The sequence below is a fragment of the Odocoileus virginianus genome, chromosome 17 (assembly GCF_023699985.2).
Source record: "Odocoileus virginianus isolate 20LAN1187 ecotype Illinois chromosome 17, Ovbor_1.2, whole genome shotgun sequence".
In the NCBI taxonomy this organism is placed as follows: Eukaryota; Metazoa; Chordata; class Mammalia; order Artiodactyla; family Cervidae; genus Odocoileus; species Odocoileus virginianus.
Window position 1 is genome coordinate 6,907,797 of NC_069690.1, and position 13,729 is coordinate 6,921,525.

At 45.1% G+C, this 13,729-nt stretch overlaps 1 protein-coding gene across 1 annotated transcript in view; it reads left to right on the forward strand.

Moving 5' to 3' along the window:
• The first annotated feature begins 246 nt into the window (after positions 1 to 246).
• Positions 247 to 13,729, forward strand: part of SCPEP1 (serine carboxypeptidase 1) — a 31,127-nt gene continuing 17,644 nt past the window's right edge. Inside the window, exons 1-3 of the mRNA XM_070478489.1 lie at positions 247 to 356; positions 2,987 to 3,135; positions 12,490 to 12,579. Of these exons, the coding sequence (XP_070334590.1) occupies positions 293 to 356; positions 2,987 to 3,135; positions 12,490 to 12,579 (303 nt within the window). The 5' untranslated portion in view covers positions 247 to 292. The remainder of the gene's footprint in view (positions 357 to 2,986; positions 3,136 to 12,489; positions 12,580 to 13,729) is intronic.

Below are 13,729 nucleotides of genomic sequence, written 5' to 3' on the forward strand. Positions count from 1 at the left end.
CCTTTCTGCTTGTCCCCAAAACGGAAAGAGGCGTAGCGGAGCGAAAAGGAACACCCCGGGCGCGGCTGCACGGATGCCGCTGGGACCGATCTGCAGAGGGCGCCCGGGTTGCTGCGAGAGGCTCAGCTGGCCCAAGCCCCGCCCAAGCCTCTCTAGCCCCGCCCACCCGAATCCCCGCCCTGCCCCCGCTCACGCCCCGCCCCCGCCCGGCCTGGTTTTGCTCCGCCCGCCACAGTCACGTGGTGAGGAGCAGAGACCAGCCGGTAGCTGATGCTGCCGCGAGGTATTCATCATGGAGCTGGCGCCGCGAAGCTGTCCCATGCCGCTGCTGCTGCTGCTTTTGGGCCTGAGCTCGGGTAGGTTCGGGCAAAAGATGCTTCAGCGGCCGGTGCTTCCTTCTCTCCTCCAGGGATGAGAATCAGTTAGTGGGTTTGTGCTTTTTAAACCATATTCCTTTCCCCCTGTTTATACCTTGTGGAATTATGTTGCTTTTGAAACTCACTCAATTTTTTAATTCAGAGTTCTTTTTCTACTTTTTTCTGACTCTGGGCATTCTGATACTTCCTTTCTTCCCTGCGCGGAGTTAGAAGCAGTTTTGCAAGATGTAAGGTTTGGAGAAGCTGATGATCAATGAGGTTTCTACTATCTAAGGGCCACCTCCCTCTTCCTGCCGTGATTGGCTGCAAAATGCGATTATAAAGTTGTTGTTATTGTTGTTTTAAGCCGAAGTGCTCTGTCCAGAAGACTAAAAAATAATACCACGAATGGGACACTTTATTGAGAGTAAGACTTTCTCCTTGTACCTAATCAGAAAAGGCAAGATAATATCTTCCCTCATTCAGTCCTTTTTGACAGAAACCTATTCGTGTTTAATATGATGACTTGCAAGTTGATTTTCAGTCTTTTCTTCAAGCAAAATGACTCCTGATCTGAATCAAGAACTGAGAATTCGAACTGGCCACAGACTTGTCTTGTGATCTGAGGCCAGTTGCTTAACTTGTTTTCCCTTCTGTAAAATGGGGATCATATGACCCTTCTGCTTGTGCCTGGGAACTATGCAATAGGTTGCCCACCAGATTTTAACAGTGGTCACTGGCAGGGAGGCTTCCCTGGTGGCTCAGCAGTAAAGGATCTGCCTGCAATGCGGGATATGCGGATTCGATCCCTGGGTTGAGAAAATCCCCTGGAAAAGGAAATGGCAACCCACTCCAGTATTCTTGCCTGGGAAATTCCATGCACAGAGAAGCCTGGGGGGCTCTAGTCCATGGGGTCCCAAAAGAGTTGGACCCAACTTAGGATCTAAACAGCAACAACAGACACTATCAGGAAAGGGAGGAGTACCAGAGTTTAAGTTAAAACAAACCAAGCCTTATCTGCCATTTTCAAGGAGACTGTAATTTTGTGTTACTTGGTATGTATAATCTTACAGCATACCTATAATAAACATTCTAGCCTTTCTGTTTTGCTCATCAGACCACTTTCTGGTTGCCTTAATCTCCATCTTTATTAAGTTTCAAAACAACATTGTCTCCTCACCTAGTCTCTTATTTTGGGGACCAGTTTTTGTCCTTTTACTTGCCACAGAGGCATGAAATTCAAAAAAGAGGAAATAGAGGCAGAAAACTCTGGTAACCAAGGATCATGCTTTTGTCACTGTGTAACATTAGCGTTTTTTACCCACAGAGTGGTATTTGAGAAAAGAAAAGGTATCACAGGTTGGAAGTTGTTACTTTAGCAAAGGTGACATAGTTAATGTATTTAACCTACTCTTTTCTGATACATATTTTGCAGATGTTAAAAAAGTTAACTTTGGTTAACTCTAAATTGAAGGAAAGTTGTGGGATTAAAGAATATATGTATGGCTTCTATAAATTTTCTGCCAAGTTGCCTTCTCAGAAAATTATGTGCCAGTATGCACTTTTGCCCACAGCCCTGAAGCCAATCTCCTGTCTTGTGCAAATAGAACCTCTGCCATCTGTCAAATAAGCCAAAAATTTTTTAGTGACCTCATTATTGCTTTAATTTTTGTGTCTTTGAATGTTAGTGATTTTTTTTCACATATTTATGACATTCATATTTCTGTTTTCATGAATTATTTTCTTGGGGCATTTATCCATTTAATCTTACTTTTGTCGTTGTTGTTATGACTACTGTTATTTATTGAATGCCTAGTAAGTGCTAAGCATTGTCAACTATCTTGATTCTTGCAAAGATCTTATATTTTTTAATTGATCTAATGATTAAGGAAGTACCCTTTTTCATATTTATTTCTGATCTTTATTTGTTGTTTTGCCTTTTCTTTTCATTGTATAGAAATGTAACAAGTTTCTGTTCTCAACTCTTGATATTTTGCTGTATAGTCTCTGGGAGTCTGCTTAAATTGTTTCCCCATCCAGAGGTCAAAAAAACATTCAATTCTATTTTCATATTTTTTTCACATCTAAATTTTTTAAATGAAATATCTGATCCACTTGGAATTCATTTTGGTTAATAATGTTAAGAGAGGATATATATTTCTATTTTTTTTGCTTTAAGAAAGCTAACAGTTGCCCTGGCATAATATGTTGAGTAATTTTGCCCCACTAACTTGTCGATGCCTTTTTAATTGTATACTAAATGAGAAACAAAAATCAATGTGATGCATTTTGAGGTTTTTTCTTTTTTCCGCTAAATGTAAATCTCTCTTTTAAACAGTTATAAGCAAGTTTCATGCTTTCCTGTTAAAAATCCAAACATTACAGAGGGTGTACAGGAAAAGGTGAAAGCTTTCAGCCCCCTGGGCCTCTGTTAAGTTGGGTTTGTTTTTTCATAAGTTAGAATCTATTCAATCTAAGTTGAATTGTTTTTCTTTGTCTCCACAATGTATTGAAGTAAATGCATAAACATAAACCAAATCACCTGCAGCCTAGCCCAGCCATCACTCCTAGGCTTGGGATTTACCTGGACATGGACATTCTTTAGGAAAACGATGGTGCTTGTGTTTCAGGAGCTGTCATCAGCTGGCCCACGGAAGAAAGCAAGGAAGTCTGGGGTTATGTGACTGTCCGGAACGATGCCCACATGTTCTGGTGGCTCTATTATGCCACCAGCCCCTACAAGAACTTCTCAGAACTGCCCCTGGTCATGTGGCTTCAGGTAAAAGTGGTTTTACTGCCTGACCTGAGGTTGAGGCCAGGTTCCCCCACTTACCACCTTGCTCACCTTTAAAGGCTCACAGCTCAGCAGTGAAGAACTGATGTGGTCCAGCAGCAAGGTAGGGGTCTCTTGGACCCAGCATCCTCAAAAGGATTCAGCATCCCTCTGAAGCAGACAAAGGCAGTGTTACTGCCAAGGAAGCCAGATCAGAGAGTGAGAGGTTCTGGCCTTTTGCTGGGGTCCTTTTGTACTAAGCCCAAACCAGACATGGGCAGGAACCCTTACTGGATGTTCCTGAAGTCACGTTTGACAATATGCTGATACAAAGTGTTTCTGGAAGGTTCCAAAGTAAAACTGAGCTATCCTGACCAGTCTTTCATCTTCCTGCCCTCCCAGTCCTTTCCTTGACCTGAATTCTGTGCCCCTAGAAAAACTGATATTTTGAAAGAACTCAGCCTTTTGTATCAGTGTTGAGTGTTGGACCCTCTCCTTCTCCCTAAAGTGTATTTGCATTTTAATCTTGAGCTCTGGTGGTAGGATTGAAGACTAGAAACTGGTTGAAAGGTCTTTGAGGGGCAGGCAGAGGATCCTTCCTTCCATTCCTAAAATGTCTCTCAAAAGTTGGCCCACGCCCATGTGGAATCCACGATCTAGGGAGGGGTTGAGGAACGCAGTCTTGCTTCACCTTCTGGAAACTACAGGCCTGTCCCAGCTGGGATGCCAGATTGCTTACCAGTATGTAGGGTGCCCTGGTCCTCATCCCCATGAGATGTAAATGTCACTTCATCTCCAAATGTTACTATTCCTAAGCAGCTTCCCAGTTCTCCCAGTTTTGCCAATGGATACAGACATTTTTTTTTAATTGATTGATGATTCCTTTACAGTATTGTAAAGGTTTGATTTCTGTCATAGCCAATATGAATTAACCATCTGTGTACATGTGTCCCCTCTCTCGTGACTCTCCCTCCCACCTCCCGCCCATTCCCACCTCTCTAGGTTATTACTGAGCTCCCATTTGAGTTCTGTGAGTCGTTCAGCAAATTCCCATTGGCCGTCTGTTTACATGTGTTAGCGTGTATGCATCCACGCTACTCTCTGCATTCATCTCACCCTCTCCCTCTTTCCCCCACCCTTGTCCATAAGTCTGTTCTCTATGTCTGCAGCTCCACCTGCTGCTCCGCAAACAGATTTGTCAGTACCATCCTTCTAGATTCCATATATATATACGATATTAATAATATCATTTATATAATATTATATAAATGATATTATTAATAATAATCATATTAATATATGATATTCGTCTTTCTCTTTCTGTCCGACTTCACTCTGTATAACAGGCTCTAGGTTCATCCACCTCATTGGACCTGACTCACATGTGTTCCTTTTTATGGCTGAGTAGTGTCGCGAAGAGTCAGACATGACTGAGCGACTTCACTTTCACTTTTCACTTTTATGCATTGGAGAAGGAAATGGCAACCCACTCCAGTGTTCTTGCCTGGAGAATCCCAGGGATGGGGTTGCACAGAGTCGGACACGACTGAAGTGACTTAGCAGTAGCAGTGTTACGTTGTGTATATGTACCACAGCTGCTTTATCCATCTGTCGATGGACATCCAGGTTGCTTCCAGGACTTGGCTGTTGTAAATAGTGCTGCCATGGACACTGGGGTACTTGTGTCTTTTTCAGTTTTGGTTTCCTTAGGGTATATGCCTAGAAATGGTCTTGCTGGGTCACATGGTGGTTTTATTCTTAGTTTTTTAAGAAGTCTCCTTACTGCCTTCCATAGTGGCTGTATCAGCTTGTGTTCCCCCCAGGAGTGCAGGACGGTTCCCTTTTCTCCACACCCTCTCCAGCTCTTGTGGTTTGTGGATTTTTGGTTGAGGGCCGTTCTGTCTGGTGTGAGGTGATCTCTCATTGCAGTTTTGCTTTTGCATTTCTCTGATGAGAAGACGCTGAGCATCTCTTCATGTGTTTATTAACCCTCTGGGATGCACACTTGTTGATGAGATAATGAAGATGAGCAGTTTGCAGGGAGGGGCCTTTCTCTCTCAGGATTATGGCAAGTATCCTCTTTGAGAGCTCAGCCGCGGGTGCGGTAGGAAAAGGCCTCTGAAGAAGAAGGCGTCTGTGGCCCAGGGGACTTCTGTGCATCCAGGAGGTGGGAGATGGAGACAAGGCAGAGCCGTCAGGGCGGGCTGTGCGCTGGGCGCATGCGGGTCTGCCTTCCTGCCCCGCATAGCTGAGGAGAGGCACTTCCCTTCTCTGGGCTTTGGTTTCCTAATCTGGGGGATTTCAGTGGTGGTCAGACGTTTTATTAATCAGCAGAACTGTTTCCACGTCCAAGTGGAAGCTTATAGACCAGCCAAAGCAGAAGAAAGAGGTGCTGGGCAGAGGTGGGCGGGGGGGGGGGGAGTGCCAAGCCCATCCACTCATTTAAAAATCAAGACATTTCCTTCTTTTTTCCAAAAATGTAATGACTCGGGGGCTGAACTTGCCGTCCCAAAGCTGAGTGGCGGGGGCCCCCCGTACGGATGAGCAGGAGCTCCTGACGTGGGGCCACACCTGACCTCTCTGCTCCCCGAAGTGCGCCTCTGGCCTCTGGAAACCATCCGGTTTGTGACCTTTGATTACTGTGAGCTGAGATGCTATTTGATGGTCTTCAACTGGCTAATGAACTGGCTCTTCATCCCCCAGAAACCTGAGGGAAGCGGAAAAGAGTAGGCGTGAGAAAGAGACAATTAATGCAGGTTCAAAGACAATCTGTTTGAGCAGCCTGCTGGGAACATGGACACTAGCTTCTCTGGGCGGGTCTTTGAGAACTGAGGTCATGTCTTCTGAGTGGAGTAGCTCTGAGTGATGTAGTGCGCTACTCAAAATACACTTTCAACTCATTTAAAGCATTTCAGTTTTTCCTGTGACACATTTGCCAGAGTCACTGCATAGCCCTGAACCATGAAAGTGCCCCATTGCAAAGTCCTAGGCAGAAATGATTTTGCGGTAGTACAATCTCAAGTAAAAGAAAACAGGAAAATGGGATTTCTCCCACAAAGACCACACCCCTAAGATTCCAGCCTGCCTCCCTTTCACTTTGGTTCAATCCCAGCCTAGCAAGTCCACTAGGAAAAAGGGGCCCAGCTTTCACTCAAAGGACCCTTACTCTTTTGTGTGTGTGTGTGTGTGTGTATAAACTGAAGTATAGTTGGTGTACAGTATTATATGTTACAGGTATACAATACCGTAATTCACAATTTTTAAAGATTATGCTCGGTTTATGGCTCTAGAAAATATTGGCTACGTTCCCTGTGTTCCACAATATATCCTTGTAACTTATTTATTTCATGCCTAGTAGTTTGTACCTCTTAATTCCCTTCCCCTACATTGCCCCTCTCCTCTCCCCTTTCTCCACTGGTAACCACTGGTTTGTCATCTATAACTGTGAGTCTGGTTCTTTTTGTTACATTCAGCAGTTTTTTGTATTGTTTAGATTCCCCATATAAGTGACATCATGCAGTATTTGTCTTTCTCTTTCTAGCTGATTTCACTTAGCATAATACCCTCCAAGCTCATTCATGTTGCAACAAATGGCAAATTTTTGTTCTTTTTTATGGCTGAATAGTATTCCATTGGAGAAGGAAATGGCAACCCACTCCAGTGTTCTTGCCTGGAGAATCCCAGGGACGGAGGAGCCTGGTGGGTCCCACAGAGTCGGACACAACTGAAGTGACTTAGCAGCAGCAGCAGTATTCCATTGTATACATGGACCACATCTTCTCTATCCATTCATCTGTTGATGGACACTTACATTGCTCCCATATCTTGCCTATTATAAATAAGGCTGCTATGAACATTGGGATGCATGTATTTTTTTGGATTAGTGTCTTTGTTGTTTTTAGATATATACCTAGGGGTGGAATTACTGGATCATGTGGTAGCTTTAGCTTTAGTGTTCTTGAGAAACCTCCATACTCTTTTCCACAGTGGCTGAACCCATTTACATTGCCACCAACAGAATACAAGGATTCCCTCTTCTCCACATTTGTATTTTTGTTCTTTTTGATGATTGCCATTCTGGCAGGCATGAAGTGATATCTCATGGTGGTTTTGATTTGCATTTCCATGATTATTAGCAATAATTAGCTGAGCATCTTTTCATGTGCCTCCTGGCCATCTACATTTCCTCTTTGGAAAAATGTCCGTAATGTTCTTCTGCCCACTTTTAAATCAGTGTTGTTTTGTTTTTGATATTGAGTTGCATGAGCTGTTTATATATGTTGGGTATTAACCCCTTTTTGGTTATGTCATTCACACATATTTTCTCCCATTCAGTAGGTCTTTTCGTTCTGTCAGTGGTGAGGACCATTGCTCTCAATTCATTGTGTGTTGCATGCATTTTTCAACGTTGTCGCATAGTTTCTCATAGCTTGTGACCCTCGTGTCACGTTCCATGGTTTAGGTGATCGTGGCTTACTAACCCCTTGCCCTGCTGGGGGACATTGGAGTTGCATCCTTTTGCTGTTCTAGATATGAATGACTTTAATGAACAGCTCCCTCTGACTTGTGAGCTTTTACTGCTCCATTAGGAAATCTTAAGATATAGAGTGCATATAATTAGAGAGACTTATAGCCTCTCAGTTTTGTAATAGTTAGCTTGGCATAGTTTCAGCACATTAGATAGTTTCATAAAGTCTTTCCCTGTCAGGGTCCTTTACATACCCCTGAGCCCAGACTCTATGTTGTCCTTTTTCTCCTTCAGATTTCCCTCTATAGATTGGCCTGGCTTCTGTTTTGCCGAGCTGTTTCCTTCCATCTTTGCATATCTCCCTTTCCTATCCATCTTGCACAGGGAGACAGTATCCTTTTACTTCAGGCTTATCCTGTTGGTCCTCCCAGCCTCTGAGGTTTTATCCAGAAAAGCACTGACCATCCTTTTCCCCTCACCATCTCCTGGAGGACCTCCTCCCTTCTCTTAGACCTTAGAACCTCTGCCTCTTGTATGCTGAGGCTCCAGCACTGAGCTTCTGCCCTGAATCCTGCCTCGTGTCAGCCACCCAGGGGACTGAGTGCTTCCTGCCCTGGGACTTCTGTGTTTGCTGCATTGTATCCTGGGGATCATCTTGATCAAACTTGGTCTGGGTCCCTTGTAAATCCTTAGGGTCACTGGGGGGCGGGTGATGGAGAGTCACAAGGCCCCGGGGCCAGTCCTGGTGGCAGCCCTAATTACACGTCCCCTCCACGGGCCCTACTCATCTTCAGAGGGAGAGGGTTTGGATGAGATGCCTTGAAGTCAGCGAGCCCCACCTCAGGCCATGACTCAAGCTCAGAGAATCAAAGAGGAAAGTACCCTCTGGGAACGCTTGACCCGGGCACTTCCTATTAGCAAGACTTCAGCAGTTACTAGGGGCTCAGTGAGTCCACACGTCCCCGATGACCCTGTGCAGGGCCCCGTCGGGGCCTTCCTGTGTTCCTCGTTTCTTTGATTATAGGCTGCTTTCATTCAGCCTCCATAGCCTTCCAGTGGGCAGATTCAAGCAATTGATAGTTAGGGAAGGGAGTGGGTCCGAGACCAGGGAGAAACAAACCATCAAGAGTAGCCTTGGGGTAACATCCTGTTTCATCATCAAAGGATGTTGTTACATTTCAGTCACCAAGTCCTGTCCCACTCTTTGCGACCCCATGGACTGCAGCACACTAGGCTCCTCCGTCCCTCACTATCTCCCGGAATTTATTCAAATTCATGTCCATTGAGTCAGTCATGCTATCTAACCATCTCATCCTCTGCTAACCCCTTCTCCATTTGCCTTCAACCTTTCCCAGCATCAGGGTCTTTTCCAATGAAATGCATCTTCACTTCAAGTGGCCAGAGTATTGGAGCTTCAGCTCAGCATCAGTCCTTCCAATGAATATTCAAGATTGATTTCTTTTAGGATTGACTGGTTTGACTCATTGCCGTCCAAGGGACTCTCAAGAGTCTTCTCCAGACCACAGTTTGAAAGCAGTGATTCTTCAGTGCTCAGCCTTCTTTATGGTCCTGCTTTTACACTGTGCATGATTATAAGAAAAACCATAGCTTTGAGTCTACAGACCTTTGTTGGCGAAGTGATGTCTCTGCTTTTTAATACGCTGTCTAGATTTGTCATAGTTTTCCTTCCAAGGCGTAAGCATCTTTTAATTTCATAGCTGCAGTCACCATCTGCAGTGATTTTGGAATGCAGGAAAATAAAATCTGTCACTGCTTCCATCTTTTCCTCTTCTATTTGCCATGAAGTGATGGGACCAGATGCCATGATCTTAGATTTTTGAATACTGAGTTTTAAGCCTGCTTTTTCACTCTCTTCTTTCACCCTCATCAAGAGGTTCTTTAGTTCCTCTTCACTTTCTGCCATTAGAGTAGTATCATCTGCATTTCTGAGGTTGTTGATGTTTCTTCCAGCAATCTTGATTCCAGTTTGTGATTCATTCACCCTGGCATTTTGCATAATGCGCTCTGCATAAAAGTTAAATGAACAGGGTGACAGTATACAGCCTTGTCATACTCCTTTCCTAATTTTGAACAAGTCAGTTGTTCCATGTCCCGTTCTAACTGTTGCTTCTTGACCTGCATACAGATGCTATGGTCTGGTATTCCCATCTCTTTAAGAATTTTCAACAGTTGGTTGTGAGCCTCAGAGTCAAAGGCTTTAACATAGTCAATGAGGTAGAAGTAGATGTTTTTCTGGAACTCCTTGCTTTCTCTGTGATCCAGTGAATGTTGGCAATTGATCTCTGGTTCCTCTATCTTTTCTAAACCCAACTTGTACATGTGGAAGTTCTTGATTCACGTACTGCTAAAGCCCAGCTTGAAGGATTTTGAGCATAACCTTGGTAGCATGTGAAATGAGTGCAACTGTGTAGTAGTTTGAACATTCTTTGGCATTGCCCTTCTTTGGGATTGGAGTGAAAATTGACCTTTTCCAATCCTCTGGCCACTGCTGAGTTTTCCAAATTTGTTGGTGTATTGCATGCAACGCTTTAACAGCATCATCTTTTAGGATTTCAAATAGCTCGGCTGAAATTCCATCACCTCCACTAGCCTTGTTCGTAGTAATGTTTCCTAAGCCCCACTTGACTTCACACTCCAGGAGGTCTGGCTCTAGGTTAGTGACCATACCATCATGGTTGTCTGAGTCATGTTCTTCTATGTATTCTTGACCTCTCTTCTTAATCTCTTTTGCTTCTGTTAGGTCCTTACTGTTTCTGTCCTTTATTGTGCCCAAACCTTGCATGAAATGTTCCCTTGATACCTCCAGTTTTCTGAAAGAGATCTCCAGTCTTTTATTCTGCTGTTTTCCTCTACTTCTTTGCATTGATCGCTGAGGAAGGCTTTCTTCTGTCTCCTTGCTCTTCTTTGGAATGCTGCATTCAGATGAGTATATCTTTCCTTTTCTCCTTTGCCTTTCACTTCTCTTCTTTTCTCAGCTATTTGTAAGGCCTCCTCAGACAACCATTTTGCCTTGTTACATTTATTCTTCTTGGGGATGGTTTTGGTCACTGCCTCCTGTACAATGTTATAAACCTCCATCCATAGTTCTTCAGGCATTCTCCCTTCCAGATACAATCCCTTGAATCTATTCATCGCGTTCACTGTATAATCATAACGGATTTGATCTAGATCATACCTGAGTGGCCTAGTGGATTTGCCTGCTTTCTTCAATTTAAGTCTGAATTTTACAATAAGGAGCTCATGATGTGAGGCACAGTCAGCTCCCAGTCTTGTTTTTGCTGACTATATGGAGCTTCTTCATCTTTGGCTCCAAAGAATATAATCAGTCTGATTTAGGTTTTGTCCTTTTTTGGTGATGTCCATGTGTAGAGTTAAGTCTCTGTGTTGTTAGATAAAAATGTTTGCTGTAACATTTGTTTGTAACATTGTTTGTTCTGTTGGCAAAATTCTTCTCACCTTTGCCCTGCTTCATTTTGTACTCCAAGGCCAAACTTGCCCATTACTCCAGATATCTCTCGACTTCCTGCTTTTGCATTCCTGTCCCCTAAGATGAAAAGGACATCCTTGTTTGGTGTTATTTCTAGAAGGTCTTGTAGGTCTTTGTAGAACCAGTCAACTTCAGCTTCTTTGGCACCAGTAGTTGGGGCATAGACTTGAATTACCTTGACTTTGAATGGTTTGCCTTGGAAATGAACTGAAATCATTCTGCCTTTTTTGAGATTGCATCTAATTACCCCATTTTGGACTCTTCTGTTGACTGTGAAAGCTGCTTCATTCCTTCTGAGGGATTCTTGCCCATAGTCATCTGAATCAAATTCACCCATTCCCATCCATTTTAGTTCACTGATTCCTAAGATGTCCATGTTCACTCTTGCCATCTCATATTTGACCACTTCTAATTTGCCTTGATTCATGGACCTAACATTCCAGGTTCATATGCAATATTCTTTACAGCATCAGACTTTATTTTCACCAGCAGGCACATCCACAGCTGAGCATCATTTCCACTTTGGCCCAGTCTCTTCGTTCTTTCTGGAGCTATTAGTAATTGCTTTCAGCTTTTCCCCAGTAGCATATTGGACACCTTCTGACCTGGGGGGATCATCTTCCAGTGTCATATATTTTTGCCTTTTCACACTATTCATGGATTTCTCAGCAAGAATACTGAACTGGTTTGCCATTCCCTTCTCCAGTGGACCGCATTTCATCAGAACTCTTCACTATGAACCACCTGTCTTGGGTGGCCCTGCCTGGCATGGCTCATAGCTTCATTAAGTTACACAGACCCCTTTGCCACAACAAGGCTGTGATCCATGAAGGCATCATCAAAGATTACGTACCACAGTGTCTTTGAGCTATTTTGCTTATGTTGAAACCCCCCCAGGTAGGAGAAGATTAATGATAATGTGCCGCCCCCACCAGCATGTAGACCCCAGACCAGGTGGATCTGAAGCTTGCTGAGGTTGACTCCTTACCTCACCACCAACCCATGAGAAGAATGTCCGTGAGCTGATCACACCCTCTTTGAACAGTTTCTACTAATATAAAATTGTCACCGTCTTCCCCAAGTTGGGACGCTTGGTTTTGAGGGCGTTAGCCTGCTGTGTCCCCTATTACCTGGCGAAGTAATAAAGCTGCCCTGTTCTGCTTCACTCGCAGCTGTCTCTGAGATGTGATTCAGCACCGCTGCTCAGAGGAGCTGAGCTTTCAGCATCCCTGGCTCCCTGGACCAGCTGTGTCCTGTGTGTGAGGCGGACCCAGCCATCGCTGAATCATAAATCATTTACCGTGAATGTGGTCATTGCTGTCATGATGAAGGTTTGACAGACATTTTCTCCAAGTTTATTTTTGGTTCTTTCTTTCTTCCACAGGGTGGTCCAGGTGCTTCCAGCACTGGCTTTGGAAACTTTGAGGAAATCGGGCCCCTTGACAGTGATCTCCAACCACGAAGGACCACTTGGGTACAGTGAGGAAGGCCCCAAACTCAGTGCCACGTGGCCTCTCCCAGACTGAGCCCCACCGGATCCCACCCCATCCCCAGGTTGAGGGGCCCCACCCTGCCCCCGCCCTCTTCCTCTGTTTACAGGGGGACCGTGGGCGCTTGTCCACAGGCCTCCTCTCCACCAGCCGCTTCCATTTCTGAAGGCAGCTTGTCCTATACCAGTCACCTTCCCAACTCAGCGACCTTTCTCTCCACTTCCCTGCAGAAACCTCCGTCTGCTGTAGCAGACACCTGGACCTTGGCATGACCCAGGTGCTAGACCTTCCTACAGTCTTAGACCCCAGAGCCCCAGCCTCTGGCCACGACCTCCAGTCCTTTCTTTCTTCTCCTCCCCTCCTGTCTCAATGCTTGTCTTCCTCCAGATTTCAGACCCCTTGCCTTCTGCCCTTTTGATGCCTCTCTGGTTCTCTGACTCTGCCCTGAGCCTTCATTCTTAGCTTCACCTCCTCACTAGCCCCTCTCTGACCAGCCCCCAGCCCCGGCTCCCTTGTTCCTCTCCCTCCAGTCTGGGGTCTGTCCCGCTGTCCCCACGCTCGACTCCTGCCCCCAGACTGCCGGATGCTGAGGGGCTCGGCGGGGTGGGGGCATTGCTCTAGGCTCGTGGCCACCCTCCGCTCTCTGCTCCTCCTCCATCTGCTGAGGGACCCTTAGCTTATTTCCACCTTTTGGCTGTGATGAGTAATGCAGGCAACATTAGCGTACAAATACTGGTTGGGTCCCTAGTTTCAGTTTTGGGGGGAATTTCTGGGTCCTTTTGTAGCTCTGTGTTTAATACCCAAGGTTGTTAATATTTTTCCTCCACCCCTCTTTCACTGCCTTTCAGGGGTGCTTTCAAAGGGCTCCCCCAGCCCCACCCCATAATCCACATGCCACATGAGTGAAACACTCCAATGGCGGTCCCTCCTTAGTTTACCGTCTTGCAGGTTCCCGGAAGATCAGATCCAGTTTCCGACACAGAAATTGGCTCCTGCTACCCCCAGGCACACCTCCCAGCTCCTCTTCAGTGCCCTCTTCCTTCAGGCCTTTGCAAGGGCGATTCCTGGGCTTTAGCTTCATTGCTTGGGCTACCCACTCACACCCAGCTCACCATGTTCACCTCTGAGACTCAC